At 34.5% G+C, this 14,527-nt stretch overlaps 1 protein-coding gene across 5 annotated transcripts in view; it reads left to right on the forward strand.

Annotated features, from left to right (window-relative positions):
* AGMO (alkylglycerol monooxygenase) overlaps positions 1-14,527 on the forward strand; it is a 374,058-nt gene that overhangs the window by 206,289 nt on the left and 153,242 nt on the right. For all 5 annotated transcript variants that reach the window (XM_079932554.1, XM_079932551.1, XM_079932555.1 and 2 more), the window contains 2 exons: positions 2,075-2,209; positions 3,676-3,792. In XM_079932554.1, coding sequence (XP_079788680.1) covers positions 2,075-2,209; positions 3,676-3,792 — 252 coding nt within the window. The remainder of the gene's footprint in view (positions 1-2,074; positions 2,210-3,675; positions 3,793-14,527) is intronic.

Raw genomic sequence — 14,527 nt, forward strand, 5'->3', positions numbered from 1 at the left:
AAAGGGGTTCATATTTGAGATACAATAAGAAGTTGAAAACTGCATCACATGAGCTGCACAAGGAGTTGGATGATTAGGATTTGGAGACACAGTATTCAGTCATAGGTCTTTATGAGCTGCTGCTAAATCTGCCCTCATGTAAACATTGCCTTTAGCATAATAGTTGTTACAACTGTGTCTAAGTTTTAGTCTCCTACATACTCACTTATATTGTAAGAAATATCAAATCAGCGAGTTGTAATAATTAGGAGTTCCTAAACCTACAAAATCACGTATTTACTTTCACTTGTATTCCTTTATATTAGCTAAATTTCTCAACCTCCCATCAGAGGCATCAAAAGCACCTTAGGATGGCCCCTGTTAGATGGAGAGGATTTTTTCCCCTTTGACACTAGGTATAGACCATTCATTTTGCTTTCCTTTGGAGTCCAAGAGTTTCAGGGCATTGGAAAACAAGTAAGTGAGAAAGTACTCCTTATTTAAAAGCCCTGTATTCTCATGGTTTGTGTCTAGAATGATAGCAGTAAATTTTCAGTCAGGTTTTTCTTTTTTTTTTTTTTTTTTGGTGGTGTTGTGTCTTCGTTGCTGCGCGCAGGCTTTCTCTCGTTGTATCGAGTGGGGGCTGCTCTTCACTGTGGTGCGCGGGCTTCTCATTGCGGTGGCTTCTCTTGTTGCAGAGCACGGGCTCTAGGCGCACAGGCTTCAGTAGTTGCAGCACGTGGGCTCAGTAGTTGTGACATGCAGGCCCTAGAGCGCATGGGCTTCAGTAGTTGTGGCACATGGGCTCGGTAGTTGTGGCGTGTGGGTTCTAGGGCATGCGGGCTTCAGTAGTTGTGGCGCATGGGCTTAGTTGCTCTGCGGCATGTGGGATGTTCCCAGACCAGGGATCAAACCTGTGTTCCCTGCATTGGCAGGTGGATTCTTAACCACTCTGCCACCAGGGAAGTCTTGTACTCAGTTTTTAAAATAACAAAACAGGTAAGTATATTAATGTGTGTTGTAACATTAATTTTCTATGTTATTATTATTGCAAATCCTCAGGATAAGTTTCCATCTAACATTTCCTTTTTCTTTAAAATCTGCTCAGCTAAATCCTACATTGTTGCTTAATTGCTTCAGATTCCTTATTATAATATTTCAAGTAATTTTAAAAACAATTTTTATAATACTAGCAGTTTAAATTCTGTAAGAGATAGTGAAAATACCAATGAGACCACAAATTCTGATAGAGCCATAACTTCTTTCTACATTAATTTATCACTACATGTATAATAGAACTCATTTCGAGTCAACAGCTGATGCCCAATATCTAGGATTATTTTTAATCCTATGATACATTTTTATAATATATATGATATGTATAGCTATTTATCCTAATAGCCAGTATTTGTTGAGTCCTTGTCATGTGTGGGCATACTTTTAACTTTATACATATCAAATGTGTGTTATTTAAAGAATGTGAATTCCTGCTATAAGCCTCAAGGTAAACTTCTGACTCAGCAAACTTTTCCTATTACAGAATGTGGTCTATCTATTTAATCCTCAGAGGTCTACCATCAGAAATGGTTTTGAACATTTTTTCTTAAAATGAGGTGTTTGTCTGTAATTCAATACATTAAATAAAAGATTATTTTAAAAATATATAACAGATATGCAATATTTGTATGATTCCATGTTCAACTTTAAAAACCATTTAGCGAGATGTGGCTGTCGAGTGCACAGGCTGCTAGTTAAATCCATTGGAAGCAAATTCTCTGAACTCACTTTTTATTCTTTGCTAATTTTCTAAACAATTGCCCTATTATTAAATTTCCTGTTTATAATTTTGTGGAGCTTCAGAAATATTGACAAGAACACATTTAAATGTAAACGTATGCAGAATGCATAGAATGAATTTCAATTTATAATGCAATTGCATATTAATCAATATTAGCAAATTATACATAACCTATATATGAAAGAATAATTTGTAAGTTACATTAAACAATAAAATAAAATCCATGATTTAATGTATTTAATCTTTTTTGTTATGGTCTTTTCTTATCTTAAATAGACTATATTTTTATTCTTCTAGTTCCACCATTTACTTACCATATGGACTACATTCTGGGCCACACCTGGATTCTTCAATAAGTTTTCTGTCATATTTAAAGGACCAGGATGGGGTCCAGGTAAACCAAGACTTGGACTGATTGAAGAAATTCCAGAGGTAAATAAAGTTCATGAATTCGATGATGGCAAAGATTAATTTCATATTGTCAGGTCTACAGCCGGCCTGTAATACATGCTGACTTCATGCAAATCTGAAAAAAGATGTTCCCTTAGGCAGATACAGCCCTGTAATGTGTAAATTAATAAGTGGACACCACCTAGGGGCCATTAAGAGGGGTGCCTTCTCCCAGACTGACACTGCCTCTTACTAGGGAGCATGGTTTGGGGCAGAGCAGCAGAAGCTGGTTTTCTTGGCTCAAACCCACAGCCGAGAGCCTTTGTGTAGTGCAGAAACCACACAGACACTTATGGATCTGTCACAGAGAGGCTTAGAGAAGATTCAGTCGAGCCTTCATTTTGTCCATGAAAAACTGAGGTCTCCAGAATAAAAGGTCTAAAGTCATACCGAAATGATGTGGTTATTAGATTAGATTACAACTTTATTCATTTCATAGTGGCGTAGTAGCATTAAATACAGAAATCCCATGAAAAACTAAAAATAAACAAGGTAGAGGTTTAAAACACTGAAAATCAAATGAAAAATACAGTTTCAATATGGAATTTCTCTTATGAAATGGAGGAAAAGGAATTTCTTTCCAATCATTTAGGATATGTATTGAGATTGCTTATCAAAATAACTGTCATTGATAGTAATATAGAAACAATAAGCTACTGTTGATTTGAAAGATAATTATGAGTATAAAAATTAGCCAGTATTCAAGAAAATGAAATATGTTTTATTTGAATATTATTATTTTTCAAAAATCCTGATCTGAATAAGGATATTTTCTCATCCACTTATGAAAGCTGCTGTGTTGGAATTTCCAGACACTTGGTTATGTTCACAGTTAGTTATATAACAATGATCTGACTTGATATAAGTGAAAATAATTTGCTTATTTCAGCTCCAGAAAGTCTAGTCAGCTACAGTTCATTTATTATTTTCCTTTTTTGCAATAGATAATTCAAAGTGAATGTTTTAAAATCATATCGATGCCTAAATCTGCATTATAAGGATAGGATTATATTATTTCTGGGAAACTGTAGTTTGGGAAAGCTGTTTTCAATAAGACAGTATTTGCCTTTGAAGCATGAATATCTACACTATCCCAAATCACCTTCCATTTTCTCTTTTGCTACACTTTGATGTATAATCATGGACATATTTTCATATTTCATATTACATGTTCATTTTGCTTATGTTAATCATCAGTATCAATTCTTACAGTGCTCTATATAAAGCAGAGTAGATCAGAATCATAATGCTTCTGAAATGAAAAACAAGTCTCCTAATTTTTACATTTTTTCTATCCAAAGTAATAAACGTTAGAGTCATTTCGAGGATTAAAAAGGATAGCAAAACCTTTCATTTCTTTTTGCATATCTCCTCTTCACTTAGTGTGAATTTCAATGTGAGAGATAAGGGAACAATATAATGGAAAGGCTTCTTTCTTATCTTCCTAGGTCAAGGGGGAAGAAGTTCCCTTCTCATCAGCAGCATCTCGGCTATTAAAGACATATGCAGTTGTACAGTTTGCTCTGATACTAACATTTTATGAAGAGACCTATACAGATAAAGCTGTAAGTGGTGCTCATTTTAAATAGAGTGTGAAAAAGTTATCTGTCACTTTGAAGATGAAAATAAGCTCTATTATAGCTGTGCTCTATTCTTTTCTGTAATAATCTTTGAATTTTGGCAATGTCTCACATTTAAACAGGTAAACTGATTCGTCTAGAATTAATTTAATTAATGTAAGTTAATTAATTGTATCCAAAGTGTTGTGTATAAGATGTCCATCAAATGGTATATAATTGATCTAAAATATAAGTAGGAAATGATTTGTCACAAATAAATTCTTCAACAATAAAAAGAAGTATTTCAGAAGCTAGAATTAAATGTGTTGGGGAAAGCAGACTTTATAGCAATTTCAACATGCTTATCTTCAATTAAAGAATACCCTGATAACTTGAGTTTAGGGGGTTTGCAATGTACAGTTAACTTCATTTATTTTGTCCTTTCTAAATATTTGAAATATTCCTGAAGCACAAGAGCACTGGACCAGGGTTTAGAATCTGGATTCTGATTCAGGCATTACCACCTGGGGAATCATTTTTTGGCAACATGAGAATACCCTCACTGCCTATATTTTGGAGAAAACAAAAATAGCATAATGTATGTAAAAATGCACTGTAAACCATAAAAAGATTAAAAACAGAGGTATTTTTAAATATTTGCTTTGTTTCACAGATTTATTCATATTATATTCTTCCAAAAAGGATTTAAAATAGTTCAAAGAGGTACATAAATTATAGTAAAGTAACTAACTTGGAAGTAGGTGAAATTGAAAATAGGATGACAGAAGAATGAAAAATCAGTATCTCACTTTGTTACCAAGGTAGTATGTACCTCATGAAAGAACCTCACTGAGTCAGGGATGTTGAGGCCTCACATAGCAGCACTGTATGAGTAATGTTTACGCTCTAAAGAAACAGGGAAAGCGGACTTCCATTTCTAGCAAAATGGTGGGTTAAATACACCTACTTCTTTTTAAGGCATATCAAACACCTAAAATTGCTGGACAAAATGTAATTTTTAAGAAAAACCTTTAAATACACTGCATAGATGAGTAGGCAAAAAATTGAGGTACTCCTTAGAGGCTAAAAATGTTGAGAAAATGCAAATCCAATGAGGTGCTCTTCCTGACAGCTATCCCAGGCACTGAAAAATCTCTGTTGATCAAGACCTTAAGGGACTCGAAACAAAGCTGAGAGCCTACGTGGGTGGAAAGTCAGTTAAAAAACTTCAAGTAAAACAACTGAAAGCAAAAGAAATACTCTCAGCAAGGGGAGGGGGAGGAGGATGAGAAAAAGAAACGTAAAAAGGAAACTTACCCATACTGGACTTGGCTTTGAGGAGGCAGAAAAAAGCCTTCCCTGAGAATTTTTGACTACAAACCACCTCTCACTCAGATATGGATCCAGGATTTACACTAACCATTGATTTATAAACCTAAACTAAGTGTGTAGTCTCAGATTAGGACTCATGTTTAAAAGACCCATGCAAATCATGCTTAGAGCAATCCCCTCAAACTCAGGTCTCAGCATAGTCCCCCCAGGTAATGTCTCAGTGATGATGAACTGAGAGATAAAAAGCACAGAAACACACTAGGAGAAAGCCACTATGACAAAGCATTAACAGAAACAACAAGCGACAGAATTATACCCTCAAAAAAAAAACAGATTTTGAAAATAAAATCAATTAAAAGATAAATTAAGTAAATTTAATATATTTGAAAAAGCAAAAGTTGAAATTAAAAAGAAATTAGAAATTATGGAAAATCAAGAAACAATGATGAAACACATTTAGAAATAATCAAATTAGACTTCTAGAACACAAAAATATAATGGACATAAGGAAGTCAATGACTTCGTTGGCAGTTTAAAGACAACTAAAGCGAGAATTAGTACATTAAAAGAGCAAAAAAAGTATCCATTATACAGTGTGAACAGACAATGATATTAAAAAACATAACAGAAGTTATCTTTAGACATAAAAAATAGTGTGAAAAAGTCTAAGATAATACAAGAATCTAGAAAAAATGCAGATGAATACAAATAGGATTAGTAGGCAGTGAATTCAAAAAAGATAAATTACCTTTTTCAAAGATTAAGAAAGCGCTATTGAAAGATGTCAGTCTGTCCATGAAAGCTCCGTAATAGAAGTTAATAAATGATATACACAGAAAAATTAGTCTAAGTTTTTTAAAATAATTTTAATATATAAAGCCTATGGAATTATATTTAATAATTAGATACCATTGTAAAAATCACAGTATATTCTATTGGAACAATTCTAAGTATTCCATATGACTCGCACAGTGAGTTCTATAAATAAGTCTACTCAAAATAGGTCACTGAGTGTATTAAGAAGGACTCTTTGGTTGTATATGACAGAAATTCAACTTAGAGTGAATTTATTAACTCATATAACTGAAGAGTCTGGGGTTTTTCTTCTTTAGGCAGTGCTGGATCCAGTGAGTCAAGTAACTTCATCAGGAATCTTCTCATTCTTTTCTGCAGTTATGCATTTCTCAAAGCAGATTCTCCTACAGGCTCTCAACCTTCATGGTAGCAAGATGGTTACCAGCAGCTCTAGCTTTAAATACTTCCACACAAGGAACTCCAGAAGTGAAAGTTCCAAGTTGGAGTCTGATGTTATGGGTGGGTTCATCTGGGTATCACTGAACCCATCAAAGTGATCAAGCCTGGATCACAGACCATTTAATCTATCAATGTGAGGACAGGGCCAGTGATAGGAAGGCTTGAAAGACATATTGAGATGATAGTTTCTGGAAAAAAGGAAATAGACTCAAGTAGGCAAAAATAACAAATGTTAGATCTATATGAATCCTTCTCACTCCTAAATACTATGTGATTTGAACTTCTTTTCAAAGAATATTCTTTGAACACTCATAAATGTTTAGTAACACAATAAACCTTCTTGTAGGATATCATTTTAAAGTATCTATGATATGAGTGTCCATTAGATATCTTCTGTTCTAAGAAACAGATTATCCAATTAAATGTGGCTTAAGTATAACTGAAAATTCAGAGGTGAGTATTTCCAGGATTGATTAGTTCAGCAATTCAAACATGTGGAGTTTCCAAAAAGCCTTCTCTACAGTTCTCTGGGCTTTCATCATCATAATTACAGCAACTCAAGGCATCATGTCCTCACACTGTGACCAAAGGCAGCAAGTTCAGTTCTCCTAGAGCATCTTGTAAATTTCACTTAAGAAGGAGGGGAAAAAAGTCCCAGAGTATTTCTCAGCAAATGTCCTTTCATGTCTCATTGCTCAGGACTGATTCACATGCCCACACTGAAAGAATAAGTAACACTAGTTCATGAATTAACCATGAATGAATTATACCAAGCATAATTCATGCCCTGGGGATAAAGGGTTCACTTTGCCTCTGAGTACATCCCTTTCTTATACCTGGACAAAATCAGCATAGTATTAGTATAGAAGATATAGGGGATATTTTCTGGTTGGGCAAATAGCAGTGTATGTCACAGTGTGTCCTGCTAAATAAAATAGGTTTACAAGATGTCTGCAGAGACTATTGGATAATATATTGAAGAAAGCCATTTCAATTTTAAACATTATTTAAAGTCTTTAACGATTGGTATTGTCCATATGTATTTGTGTTTTTAGCATTTAAAATTAATAACCCCAAATTGCTACACATAGTGACTCCAATTTTGGACACTAGACAAGTTCACATGTTCTCTCTGCGCAAGTACAATGTTTTTTTTTTAAACTACAGGAAAACTCATTCCTGATCATAGGAGAAAACAATGATTTAAATTCTGGTTTCCATTTTGTGGACTGAAAAAAAGAAATAGGATATGATGTGACCAGAAATGCTTTGAAAACATCATGGAAGAATATATAATGGCTTATTATTTGCTGGTTCATACATGTACTACAACTAATGTCACCAATTCCAAATTGTAGCAGGTTCATTTGTCTTTAGCTTCAAAAGAGACAAAGTTTGAACCCAAGAATTTCTTTCAGGAGCAAATCTTTCTTAAAAGCAGCATGGATTACATCACTCTTAGCAGTGCACAAGTAGATGTCAAACTACCATAATGGTTAGACTTATTAATTGCTTAACCTAAGGTCTCATAATCATGTCTTCAAGTATTACATAATTAACCCATCACTGATTACTTTGTTAAACTACTTTGTTATTTTAATTTGTTCACCTAAGTTATGATTAAAATATGCCTGCGTTAATAGAGTTTAGATAATTGAATAACACCAGAAGAAAAGCTATATCATCTACATCTAAATATCTAATTCTTGATATACTGATCAATACTGAGTACAGTTTGCATTATTGAATTTTTTTTAGTTGTACTAAATACAGTCTCAAAGTAAATTAACCTAATTCATAGAAATAAAAATGAAAATTTACCCATTTTGATTTTGAAGTAGAGGCCTTTATATTAAGCTCACCAAGAGAATTTGAAGGTCTAGGCATGTGTGAGTGCTTCTTGGGTTAAAATGTAGCCAGACAGGGTGTATGTTAAAATATGTAACTCATAGCATGGTTTTCACAAGATTTTTCCACTGTCGTAAAAAAACTATATGAGAAACTCATGTAGATATGTCGACAAAGAGAAATATCAAGTGATGAAATCCTTTTCAAATTAAAATTAGAGTTGGAGACAGCTTCATCCCTGACACAAATTAATTTTGAAAAGTGCATTTGCTTGTTTCCCACACATGTTTTTCTTTGCTAAAAACATGCTGTACAAATAGGAAAAAAGCTTGCTTATTTGCAAAATTCTATAGTTTCTTTCTAGTCTCAGGGATGTTTAAAAGCATCTGAAGACATTAAAATCCAACAGCAATATTTTTTTTCCAGATTCACTGTAGCCAATAATCACATAGAAAAGTTGTGGCTGACGTGTAATTGCGGACCCTGCTGTAGTCCCACAGCCTTTTCTGTTTATGCGTTTACCAGAGTAGATAAATACTTACTTGTTTAATGTGTGCAAGTTCTGTATAAGTAACTTTGGGAGTCAAAATAGCAATTTGATGGCCACCAAAAAGGTGGAAAAGGCACACTTCTTTCTTACTGAAACTTGCAATGTATACATTTAAATATATAGTGTTTAGTTTAGTTATATGACCCACAGTATTTTATGTTGATTTTAGTTTAGTAATGCTTGGGAAATCAATTCCTCAGCTGCCAGGGTCCACCTCATGGGGTGATATCATGAATACGGGCTTGAAATGGAAATATGGACGCACTAGCATGTTTCCAAAGTAAAACTGTAAAGGCAATGCTACCCTTTTCAATAATAGACACACTCAAAACAGTTTGAATATTTAACAGGGTCTTATAATAGAATATATAATAAAGTTACTGTAGATATGTCTAACCCAGATTATTTGGTGATATATTTCAATATGAGGCATCTGAGAATATCCAATATAAATTTGGAAACAGGTTTTTATAGTCTTAAATTCCCCTGGTTGCTGTACCCTGTAAAACATTATGGGCACTAAAATTTTGTAACCAATGCTTTCATATTGACATGTTTTAATAGACCCTTAGAAAAATCAATATATTTAGTGGTACTCTCATAACAGAGAGTGTCGCTTGCACAATTTAGATCTAACTTAGGTCCTACGTGAAACCTCTCAAGTCAGTATTCAGCACATACTGTTTTCTTCCAGTGCAGCCCACTGGGATTTAATTTAATTTCCTAAAGTTCTTAGGTGGTAACTGAAGTAATATGAAAAAAGAAATGTGAGCTAAATTGAGCATCAATTATAATTTAAATCCATGAAATGAATGTAATAAATGTGTATTAGTAAAGGAAGGATATTAACCAAAGCTACCTGTCTAATAAGCATAGACTTTGGGAACTTAGAAAAGTGATCACTGTGAATTCCTGTGAAAAATCTATTTTTGTCCACTATATTGAAATATAATAAAGTGGGAAATTGAACATTTAAAAATGCCATTTGCATCAAATAATGAAATATTAACTGTGAAGTTAAATATATCTTCATACTATTAGTACTGTCTCAAAATTTGTTTAGCATCAGGCAGCTCTTTTAAAAGCTATCATATAATAAATACAACCAACCATGAACTGCTTATAATTTGAATTAAGATCTCATTTTGACTTATTAAAAATATGTAAAAATTAGATACTTTAATTCAGCTTTGGAAACTCAAAATCTCAATGCACAGTTTTTTTTTATATCCTTATTGGAGTATAATTGCTTTGCAATGTTGTGTTTCTGCTGTACAACAAAGTGAATCAGCTATAAGTATACATATATCCCCACATCCCCTCCCTCTGGAGCCTCCCTCCCACCCTTCTATCCCACTCCTCTAGGTCATCACAAAGCACTGAGCTGATCTCACTGTGCTATGCAGCAGCTTCCCACTAGCCATCCATTTTACATTTGGTAGTGTATATATGTCAATGCTACTCTCTCACTTCGTCCCAGCTTCCCCTTACCCCTGTGTCCTCAAGTCCATTCTCTACATCTGCATCTTTATTCTTCCCCTGCCACTAGGTTCATCAGTACCAAATTTTTAGATTCCATATATGTGCATTAGCATACAGTATTTGTTTTTCTCTTTCTGACTTATTTCACTCTGTATGACAGACTCTAGGTCCATCCACCTCATTACAAATAACTCAATTTAATTCCTTTATATGGCTGAGTAATATTCCATTGTATATATGTCAATGCACAGATTTCTCTACCCAATGCCCAGTGAATCATGAGGCTGTCCAGTCTGGCTGATGGGAACTTGTACTCTAGCTGGCCCTGTTGTGAGCTCTGGGCATTGCAAGCTCTAGTCCTTTTCTAACCTTTGATAGTCTCCTCACATGTATGAGCTGATATACGAGACTTGATGGGCACCCGCTGCAGATGAATAGAGTTCTGTCTATGCAGCTCTCTCCTCTTTGGTACTCTCTTCCAAATAATAGCCTCCCTGACTTCTCCCAAATCCCAGCTCCATCTCCTCAAATCAGGGAGTCCACCAGGCCCCTCTGAGTTCCCTCTGTGTGGCAGCATAGAAACTCTCTCAAGGTAGTAACCTGGAGCAATAGTGAGGGGTCATGTCATTTGTATCCTGTTTCCCTGGGATCACTGACCTTTGTTGCCTGGTGTCCAGGGTCTTGAAAACAATTGTTTCAGATATGTTGTTTTGCTTTGTTTTGTTTTGTTTTCAAGTGGGAGGGAAAATCAATCCTTGTTTCTCTATTTAGTTGGGTGCACATTCATTATTAACAGAATGGAATCATAGATTGAAATATGACTACAACATAACTATTCTTCAGGTTATGTTACTTAAAGTTTTTAAAATAAAATTTTTTGCTTTTATTTCTTACACATTTTTGTAGAAACTCACTATTCCATACCAATTCAGTGCTTCTGAACTATATATTTGTTATACATTTTAGGCAATATATTTTCACCTTTGATATATTTATTTAGTTTGCTTCTTGTTTGAAATTATAGAAAATGTTCATTCTAATTATATTTCCTTATGTATGCTTCAACAGTAACCAAACATTCTGAAAATATTGGAAAAAAATATAGTCAATACTGTTATACATTTTTTAAAAAACAGGATCTTATTTCAATATAGATTCTTGAGATCCATATAGAATTACAAATTGCTTTATATCACCTTGAGTTCTGTTCCTGTGTCTATGTTGTAATACTGGGAAGCATCTTCAAGCCTTAGGTTTCAGCACAAGGTATCTAAAAGGAGCCATCAGAGTCACAGGGACGATGAGGTAGCAGAGCAAGTGTGCCCCAAACCAGATTTTCTGCCTTCACATCAGAGGTTACAGACACTTAAGTATTAGGAAAATTTTGACCTTATTTTACAGATGTTTGGGAAGGTGAACATTTTGAGTCAAAATAATGACTTTAGTAGATCTTTTCCGAAAATCCTAAAAATGCACAACCCTGATACAGTAAAATCAAGACATTTTCATTTCTAAATCCTTATAATAAAACTATGGAAAATATCAAATTACCTCTGACAATACACAAAGTTCTTTAAAAAAGAATGCATACAGACACTTACTATTATTTTAGGACATAGTGTATGGGTCTGATATTTCCCTTTGTGAGATTTGTCGGGTGGGAAAACATGAAAGGTAATTATGTTGATCACCAGAATTTTTCTGTGGAATAGTAAGAGGGTGATATCCCCATTCGAGAAGAAAAAGGCTTTCTTCTTTATATACCTGTGGGCAAAGGGAGGACTTCTCACACCTTCATTAATTGTTTAAGCAACATTGCATCAAACATGTAATGGTAATTTTTGAGTTCCTATGTAGTTAACGTTGCCTCATGAGTATTTTTTCTCATCTACTTAAAGTTGCAGGGATGTTTGCTTTTTTCAAGCATAAAAATTTGGACAGCAATTCCCGTACTGAGAAACCTATGGAAATAAGAGCTACCAAACTGCTTGGGATTTGAAAGATAATTTTAAAGGAGGCAAATTAATTCCTTGCTTCATAAGCTTTTTATAGTTATGGACCTTCTCATTTTTTGTGATAAAGACTTATAATATATTCAAAGCCTAATTTAGAATAATTCCATTTTAGCACTTTAGGACAGCAATATCTTACATGAAAGATATACTAGCAGTGAATGGTGTAAAATGGTAGTAAACCCAATGAAAAATGAAATTGTACTGTTATAAAAAATTAACAAGCTTCATGTCATTTCACATCTTGTTTAAAAGACAGGAGGCTAAGTATTTACAGGGGTCAAAGTCTATGAAGTCTATTCTGTTTTTCCCTCCTTTGTTTTTTTTTTTTTTTTTTTTTTGTGGTACGCGGGCCTCTCACGGCCTCTCCCGCTGCGGAGCACAGGCTCAGCGGCCATGGCTCACGGGCCCAGCTGCTCCGCGGCATGTGGGATCTTCCCGGACCAGGGCACGAACCCGTGTCCCCTGCATCGGCAGGCGTACTCTCAACCACTGCGCCACCAGGGAAGCCCTATTTTTCCCTCCATTTTGCTCTAGTGTAGCTGGACTATGGTCCTACCAGCACGGATTAAAGTAGTGTGATTTCTAGGCAGGGATTTTGTCCTTCTTGCTCACTCTCTTAAACTCCTATTTACCACAGCTCTAGCAAATGCTCAGTACATATTCATGGAATGAATGTGCAGAAGTCAGAGAAGATCAACTGATTAGCCTATCAAAGGATGTAATATGGAAAAACTTAAGAGTTTCATAGGAAAATGGACTCTAAAGGAAACATGTGTTCAATATTGGATTTCTTCTTCTGGTAATCTTAGTTTCCTTTAAACTCAAACAGTTTTAGGACAGTTTTGTTCTTTAAGAAATTAAACATAGAAATATTAAAGTATTTAATGTTTTAAATATTTAACACAAGCATTTAGTATATTAAATTATTAAATAATTTTAATTTTAAGGACTAGAATACTGATATTAAATTAAATATTAATGTTGTGATATTAAATTATTTATTAAGCCAATTAGAATTATATTAAAGGTATGAATAATAAACACAAATGTAAAATAATTCAATAATTCAGTCAGTCATTCAAAAACCATATTAGCTACTATGTGCTGGGCAGTGTCCTAGGTACTTGGGATATAATAGTGAATAAAAAGATAAAACCTCTCTTAGGGAGTGAGAGAAGACAGACAACACAGCTAGAGAATGAACAAACAAGCAAATGTATAAGTGTATGGGCGTGATAAGTTGTATGGAGGAAAATACAACAGAATAAGGTTATAGAGCATTGTGGAGAAGTACTATTTTATACAGGATGAACAAGGGCATGCAGTAGTTACCTGAATGGAATGAAGGAATAAACCATAAGGGTCACTGTGGGAAGTCATTTCAAGCCTAAGAGACAGATCAAACAGATTTGAATGGGAAGGATGTTTGTCATATTCAAGGAAGAGCAAAATTTCTGATGTCACATAAGAATGAAAGACAGAAATGATTCAGGAATTATATGATAATAGTGGGTATGTTGTGTAGAGGCCAGAGTAAGGACTCTGAGCTTTATTCTTACTGAGATTTCAAGCTCCTGGGGGATTTAGAACATAAGAATGATATAATATGACTTAGTTTAAAACTAATGACTTAGTGTTAAAGAGATAGCTCTGGCTACATACCAGGGGAGGGAAGCCAGGATAGGTGGACACACAATTTAGAATCAGAGAGACCAGTTAGGAGGGTATTTTAATATAGTAGAGATAATGTTGGGGGTGAAACATGGTATTTTTTGTGTGTGCTGTTTGTAGCAAATATCTTTATTCTGGATGTGTTTCAAATATAGTGCTGATGTATTAGAAGTAGACAGTGAGAGAAAGAGTCAAGGATGAGTTATGGGTTTTGGGCTTGAGCAAATGAAAAACTGTGGGTACCATCCCTAAAACGAAGAGAAGTGGGGAGCGTGTGGTGTGGAGAAGGAAATCAAATACAGGGTTTTAGGCAGGCTAAGTTTCAGATGTGTAATAGCCAAGTAGAAGCTTCACTAGGCAGCCAGATAGCTGTATTAAGTTGGTTTTCACTCAGACACCATTAGCCAGGAAGCAATTTGTGGAGAGAGGAGTTCTTTATTCTTTTCTGTCCAGGTATCATAAATTCCCTAACCAAAACAAAAAATATATTTTGTCCTGTCTCTGAATTTCCTATGATATTTGAAAGAGCTAATAAACCTTTTATTTGTGCTTCCTTAACTTATTGTAATTAATTAAGATTAGCCTAAGA

This window comes from Stenella coeruleoalba (assembly GCF_951394435.1).
Source record: "Stenella coeruleoalba genome assembly, chromosome: 9".
NCBI classification, from domain to species: Eukaryota; Metazoa; Chordata; class Mammalia; order Artiodactyla; family Delphinidae; genus Stenella; species Stenella coeruleoalba.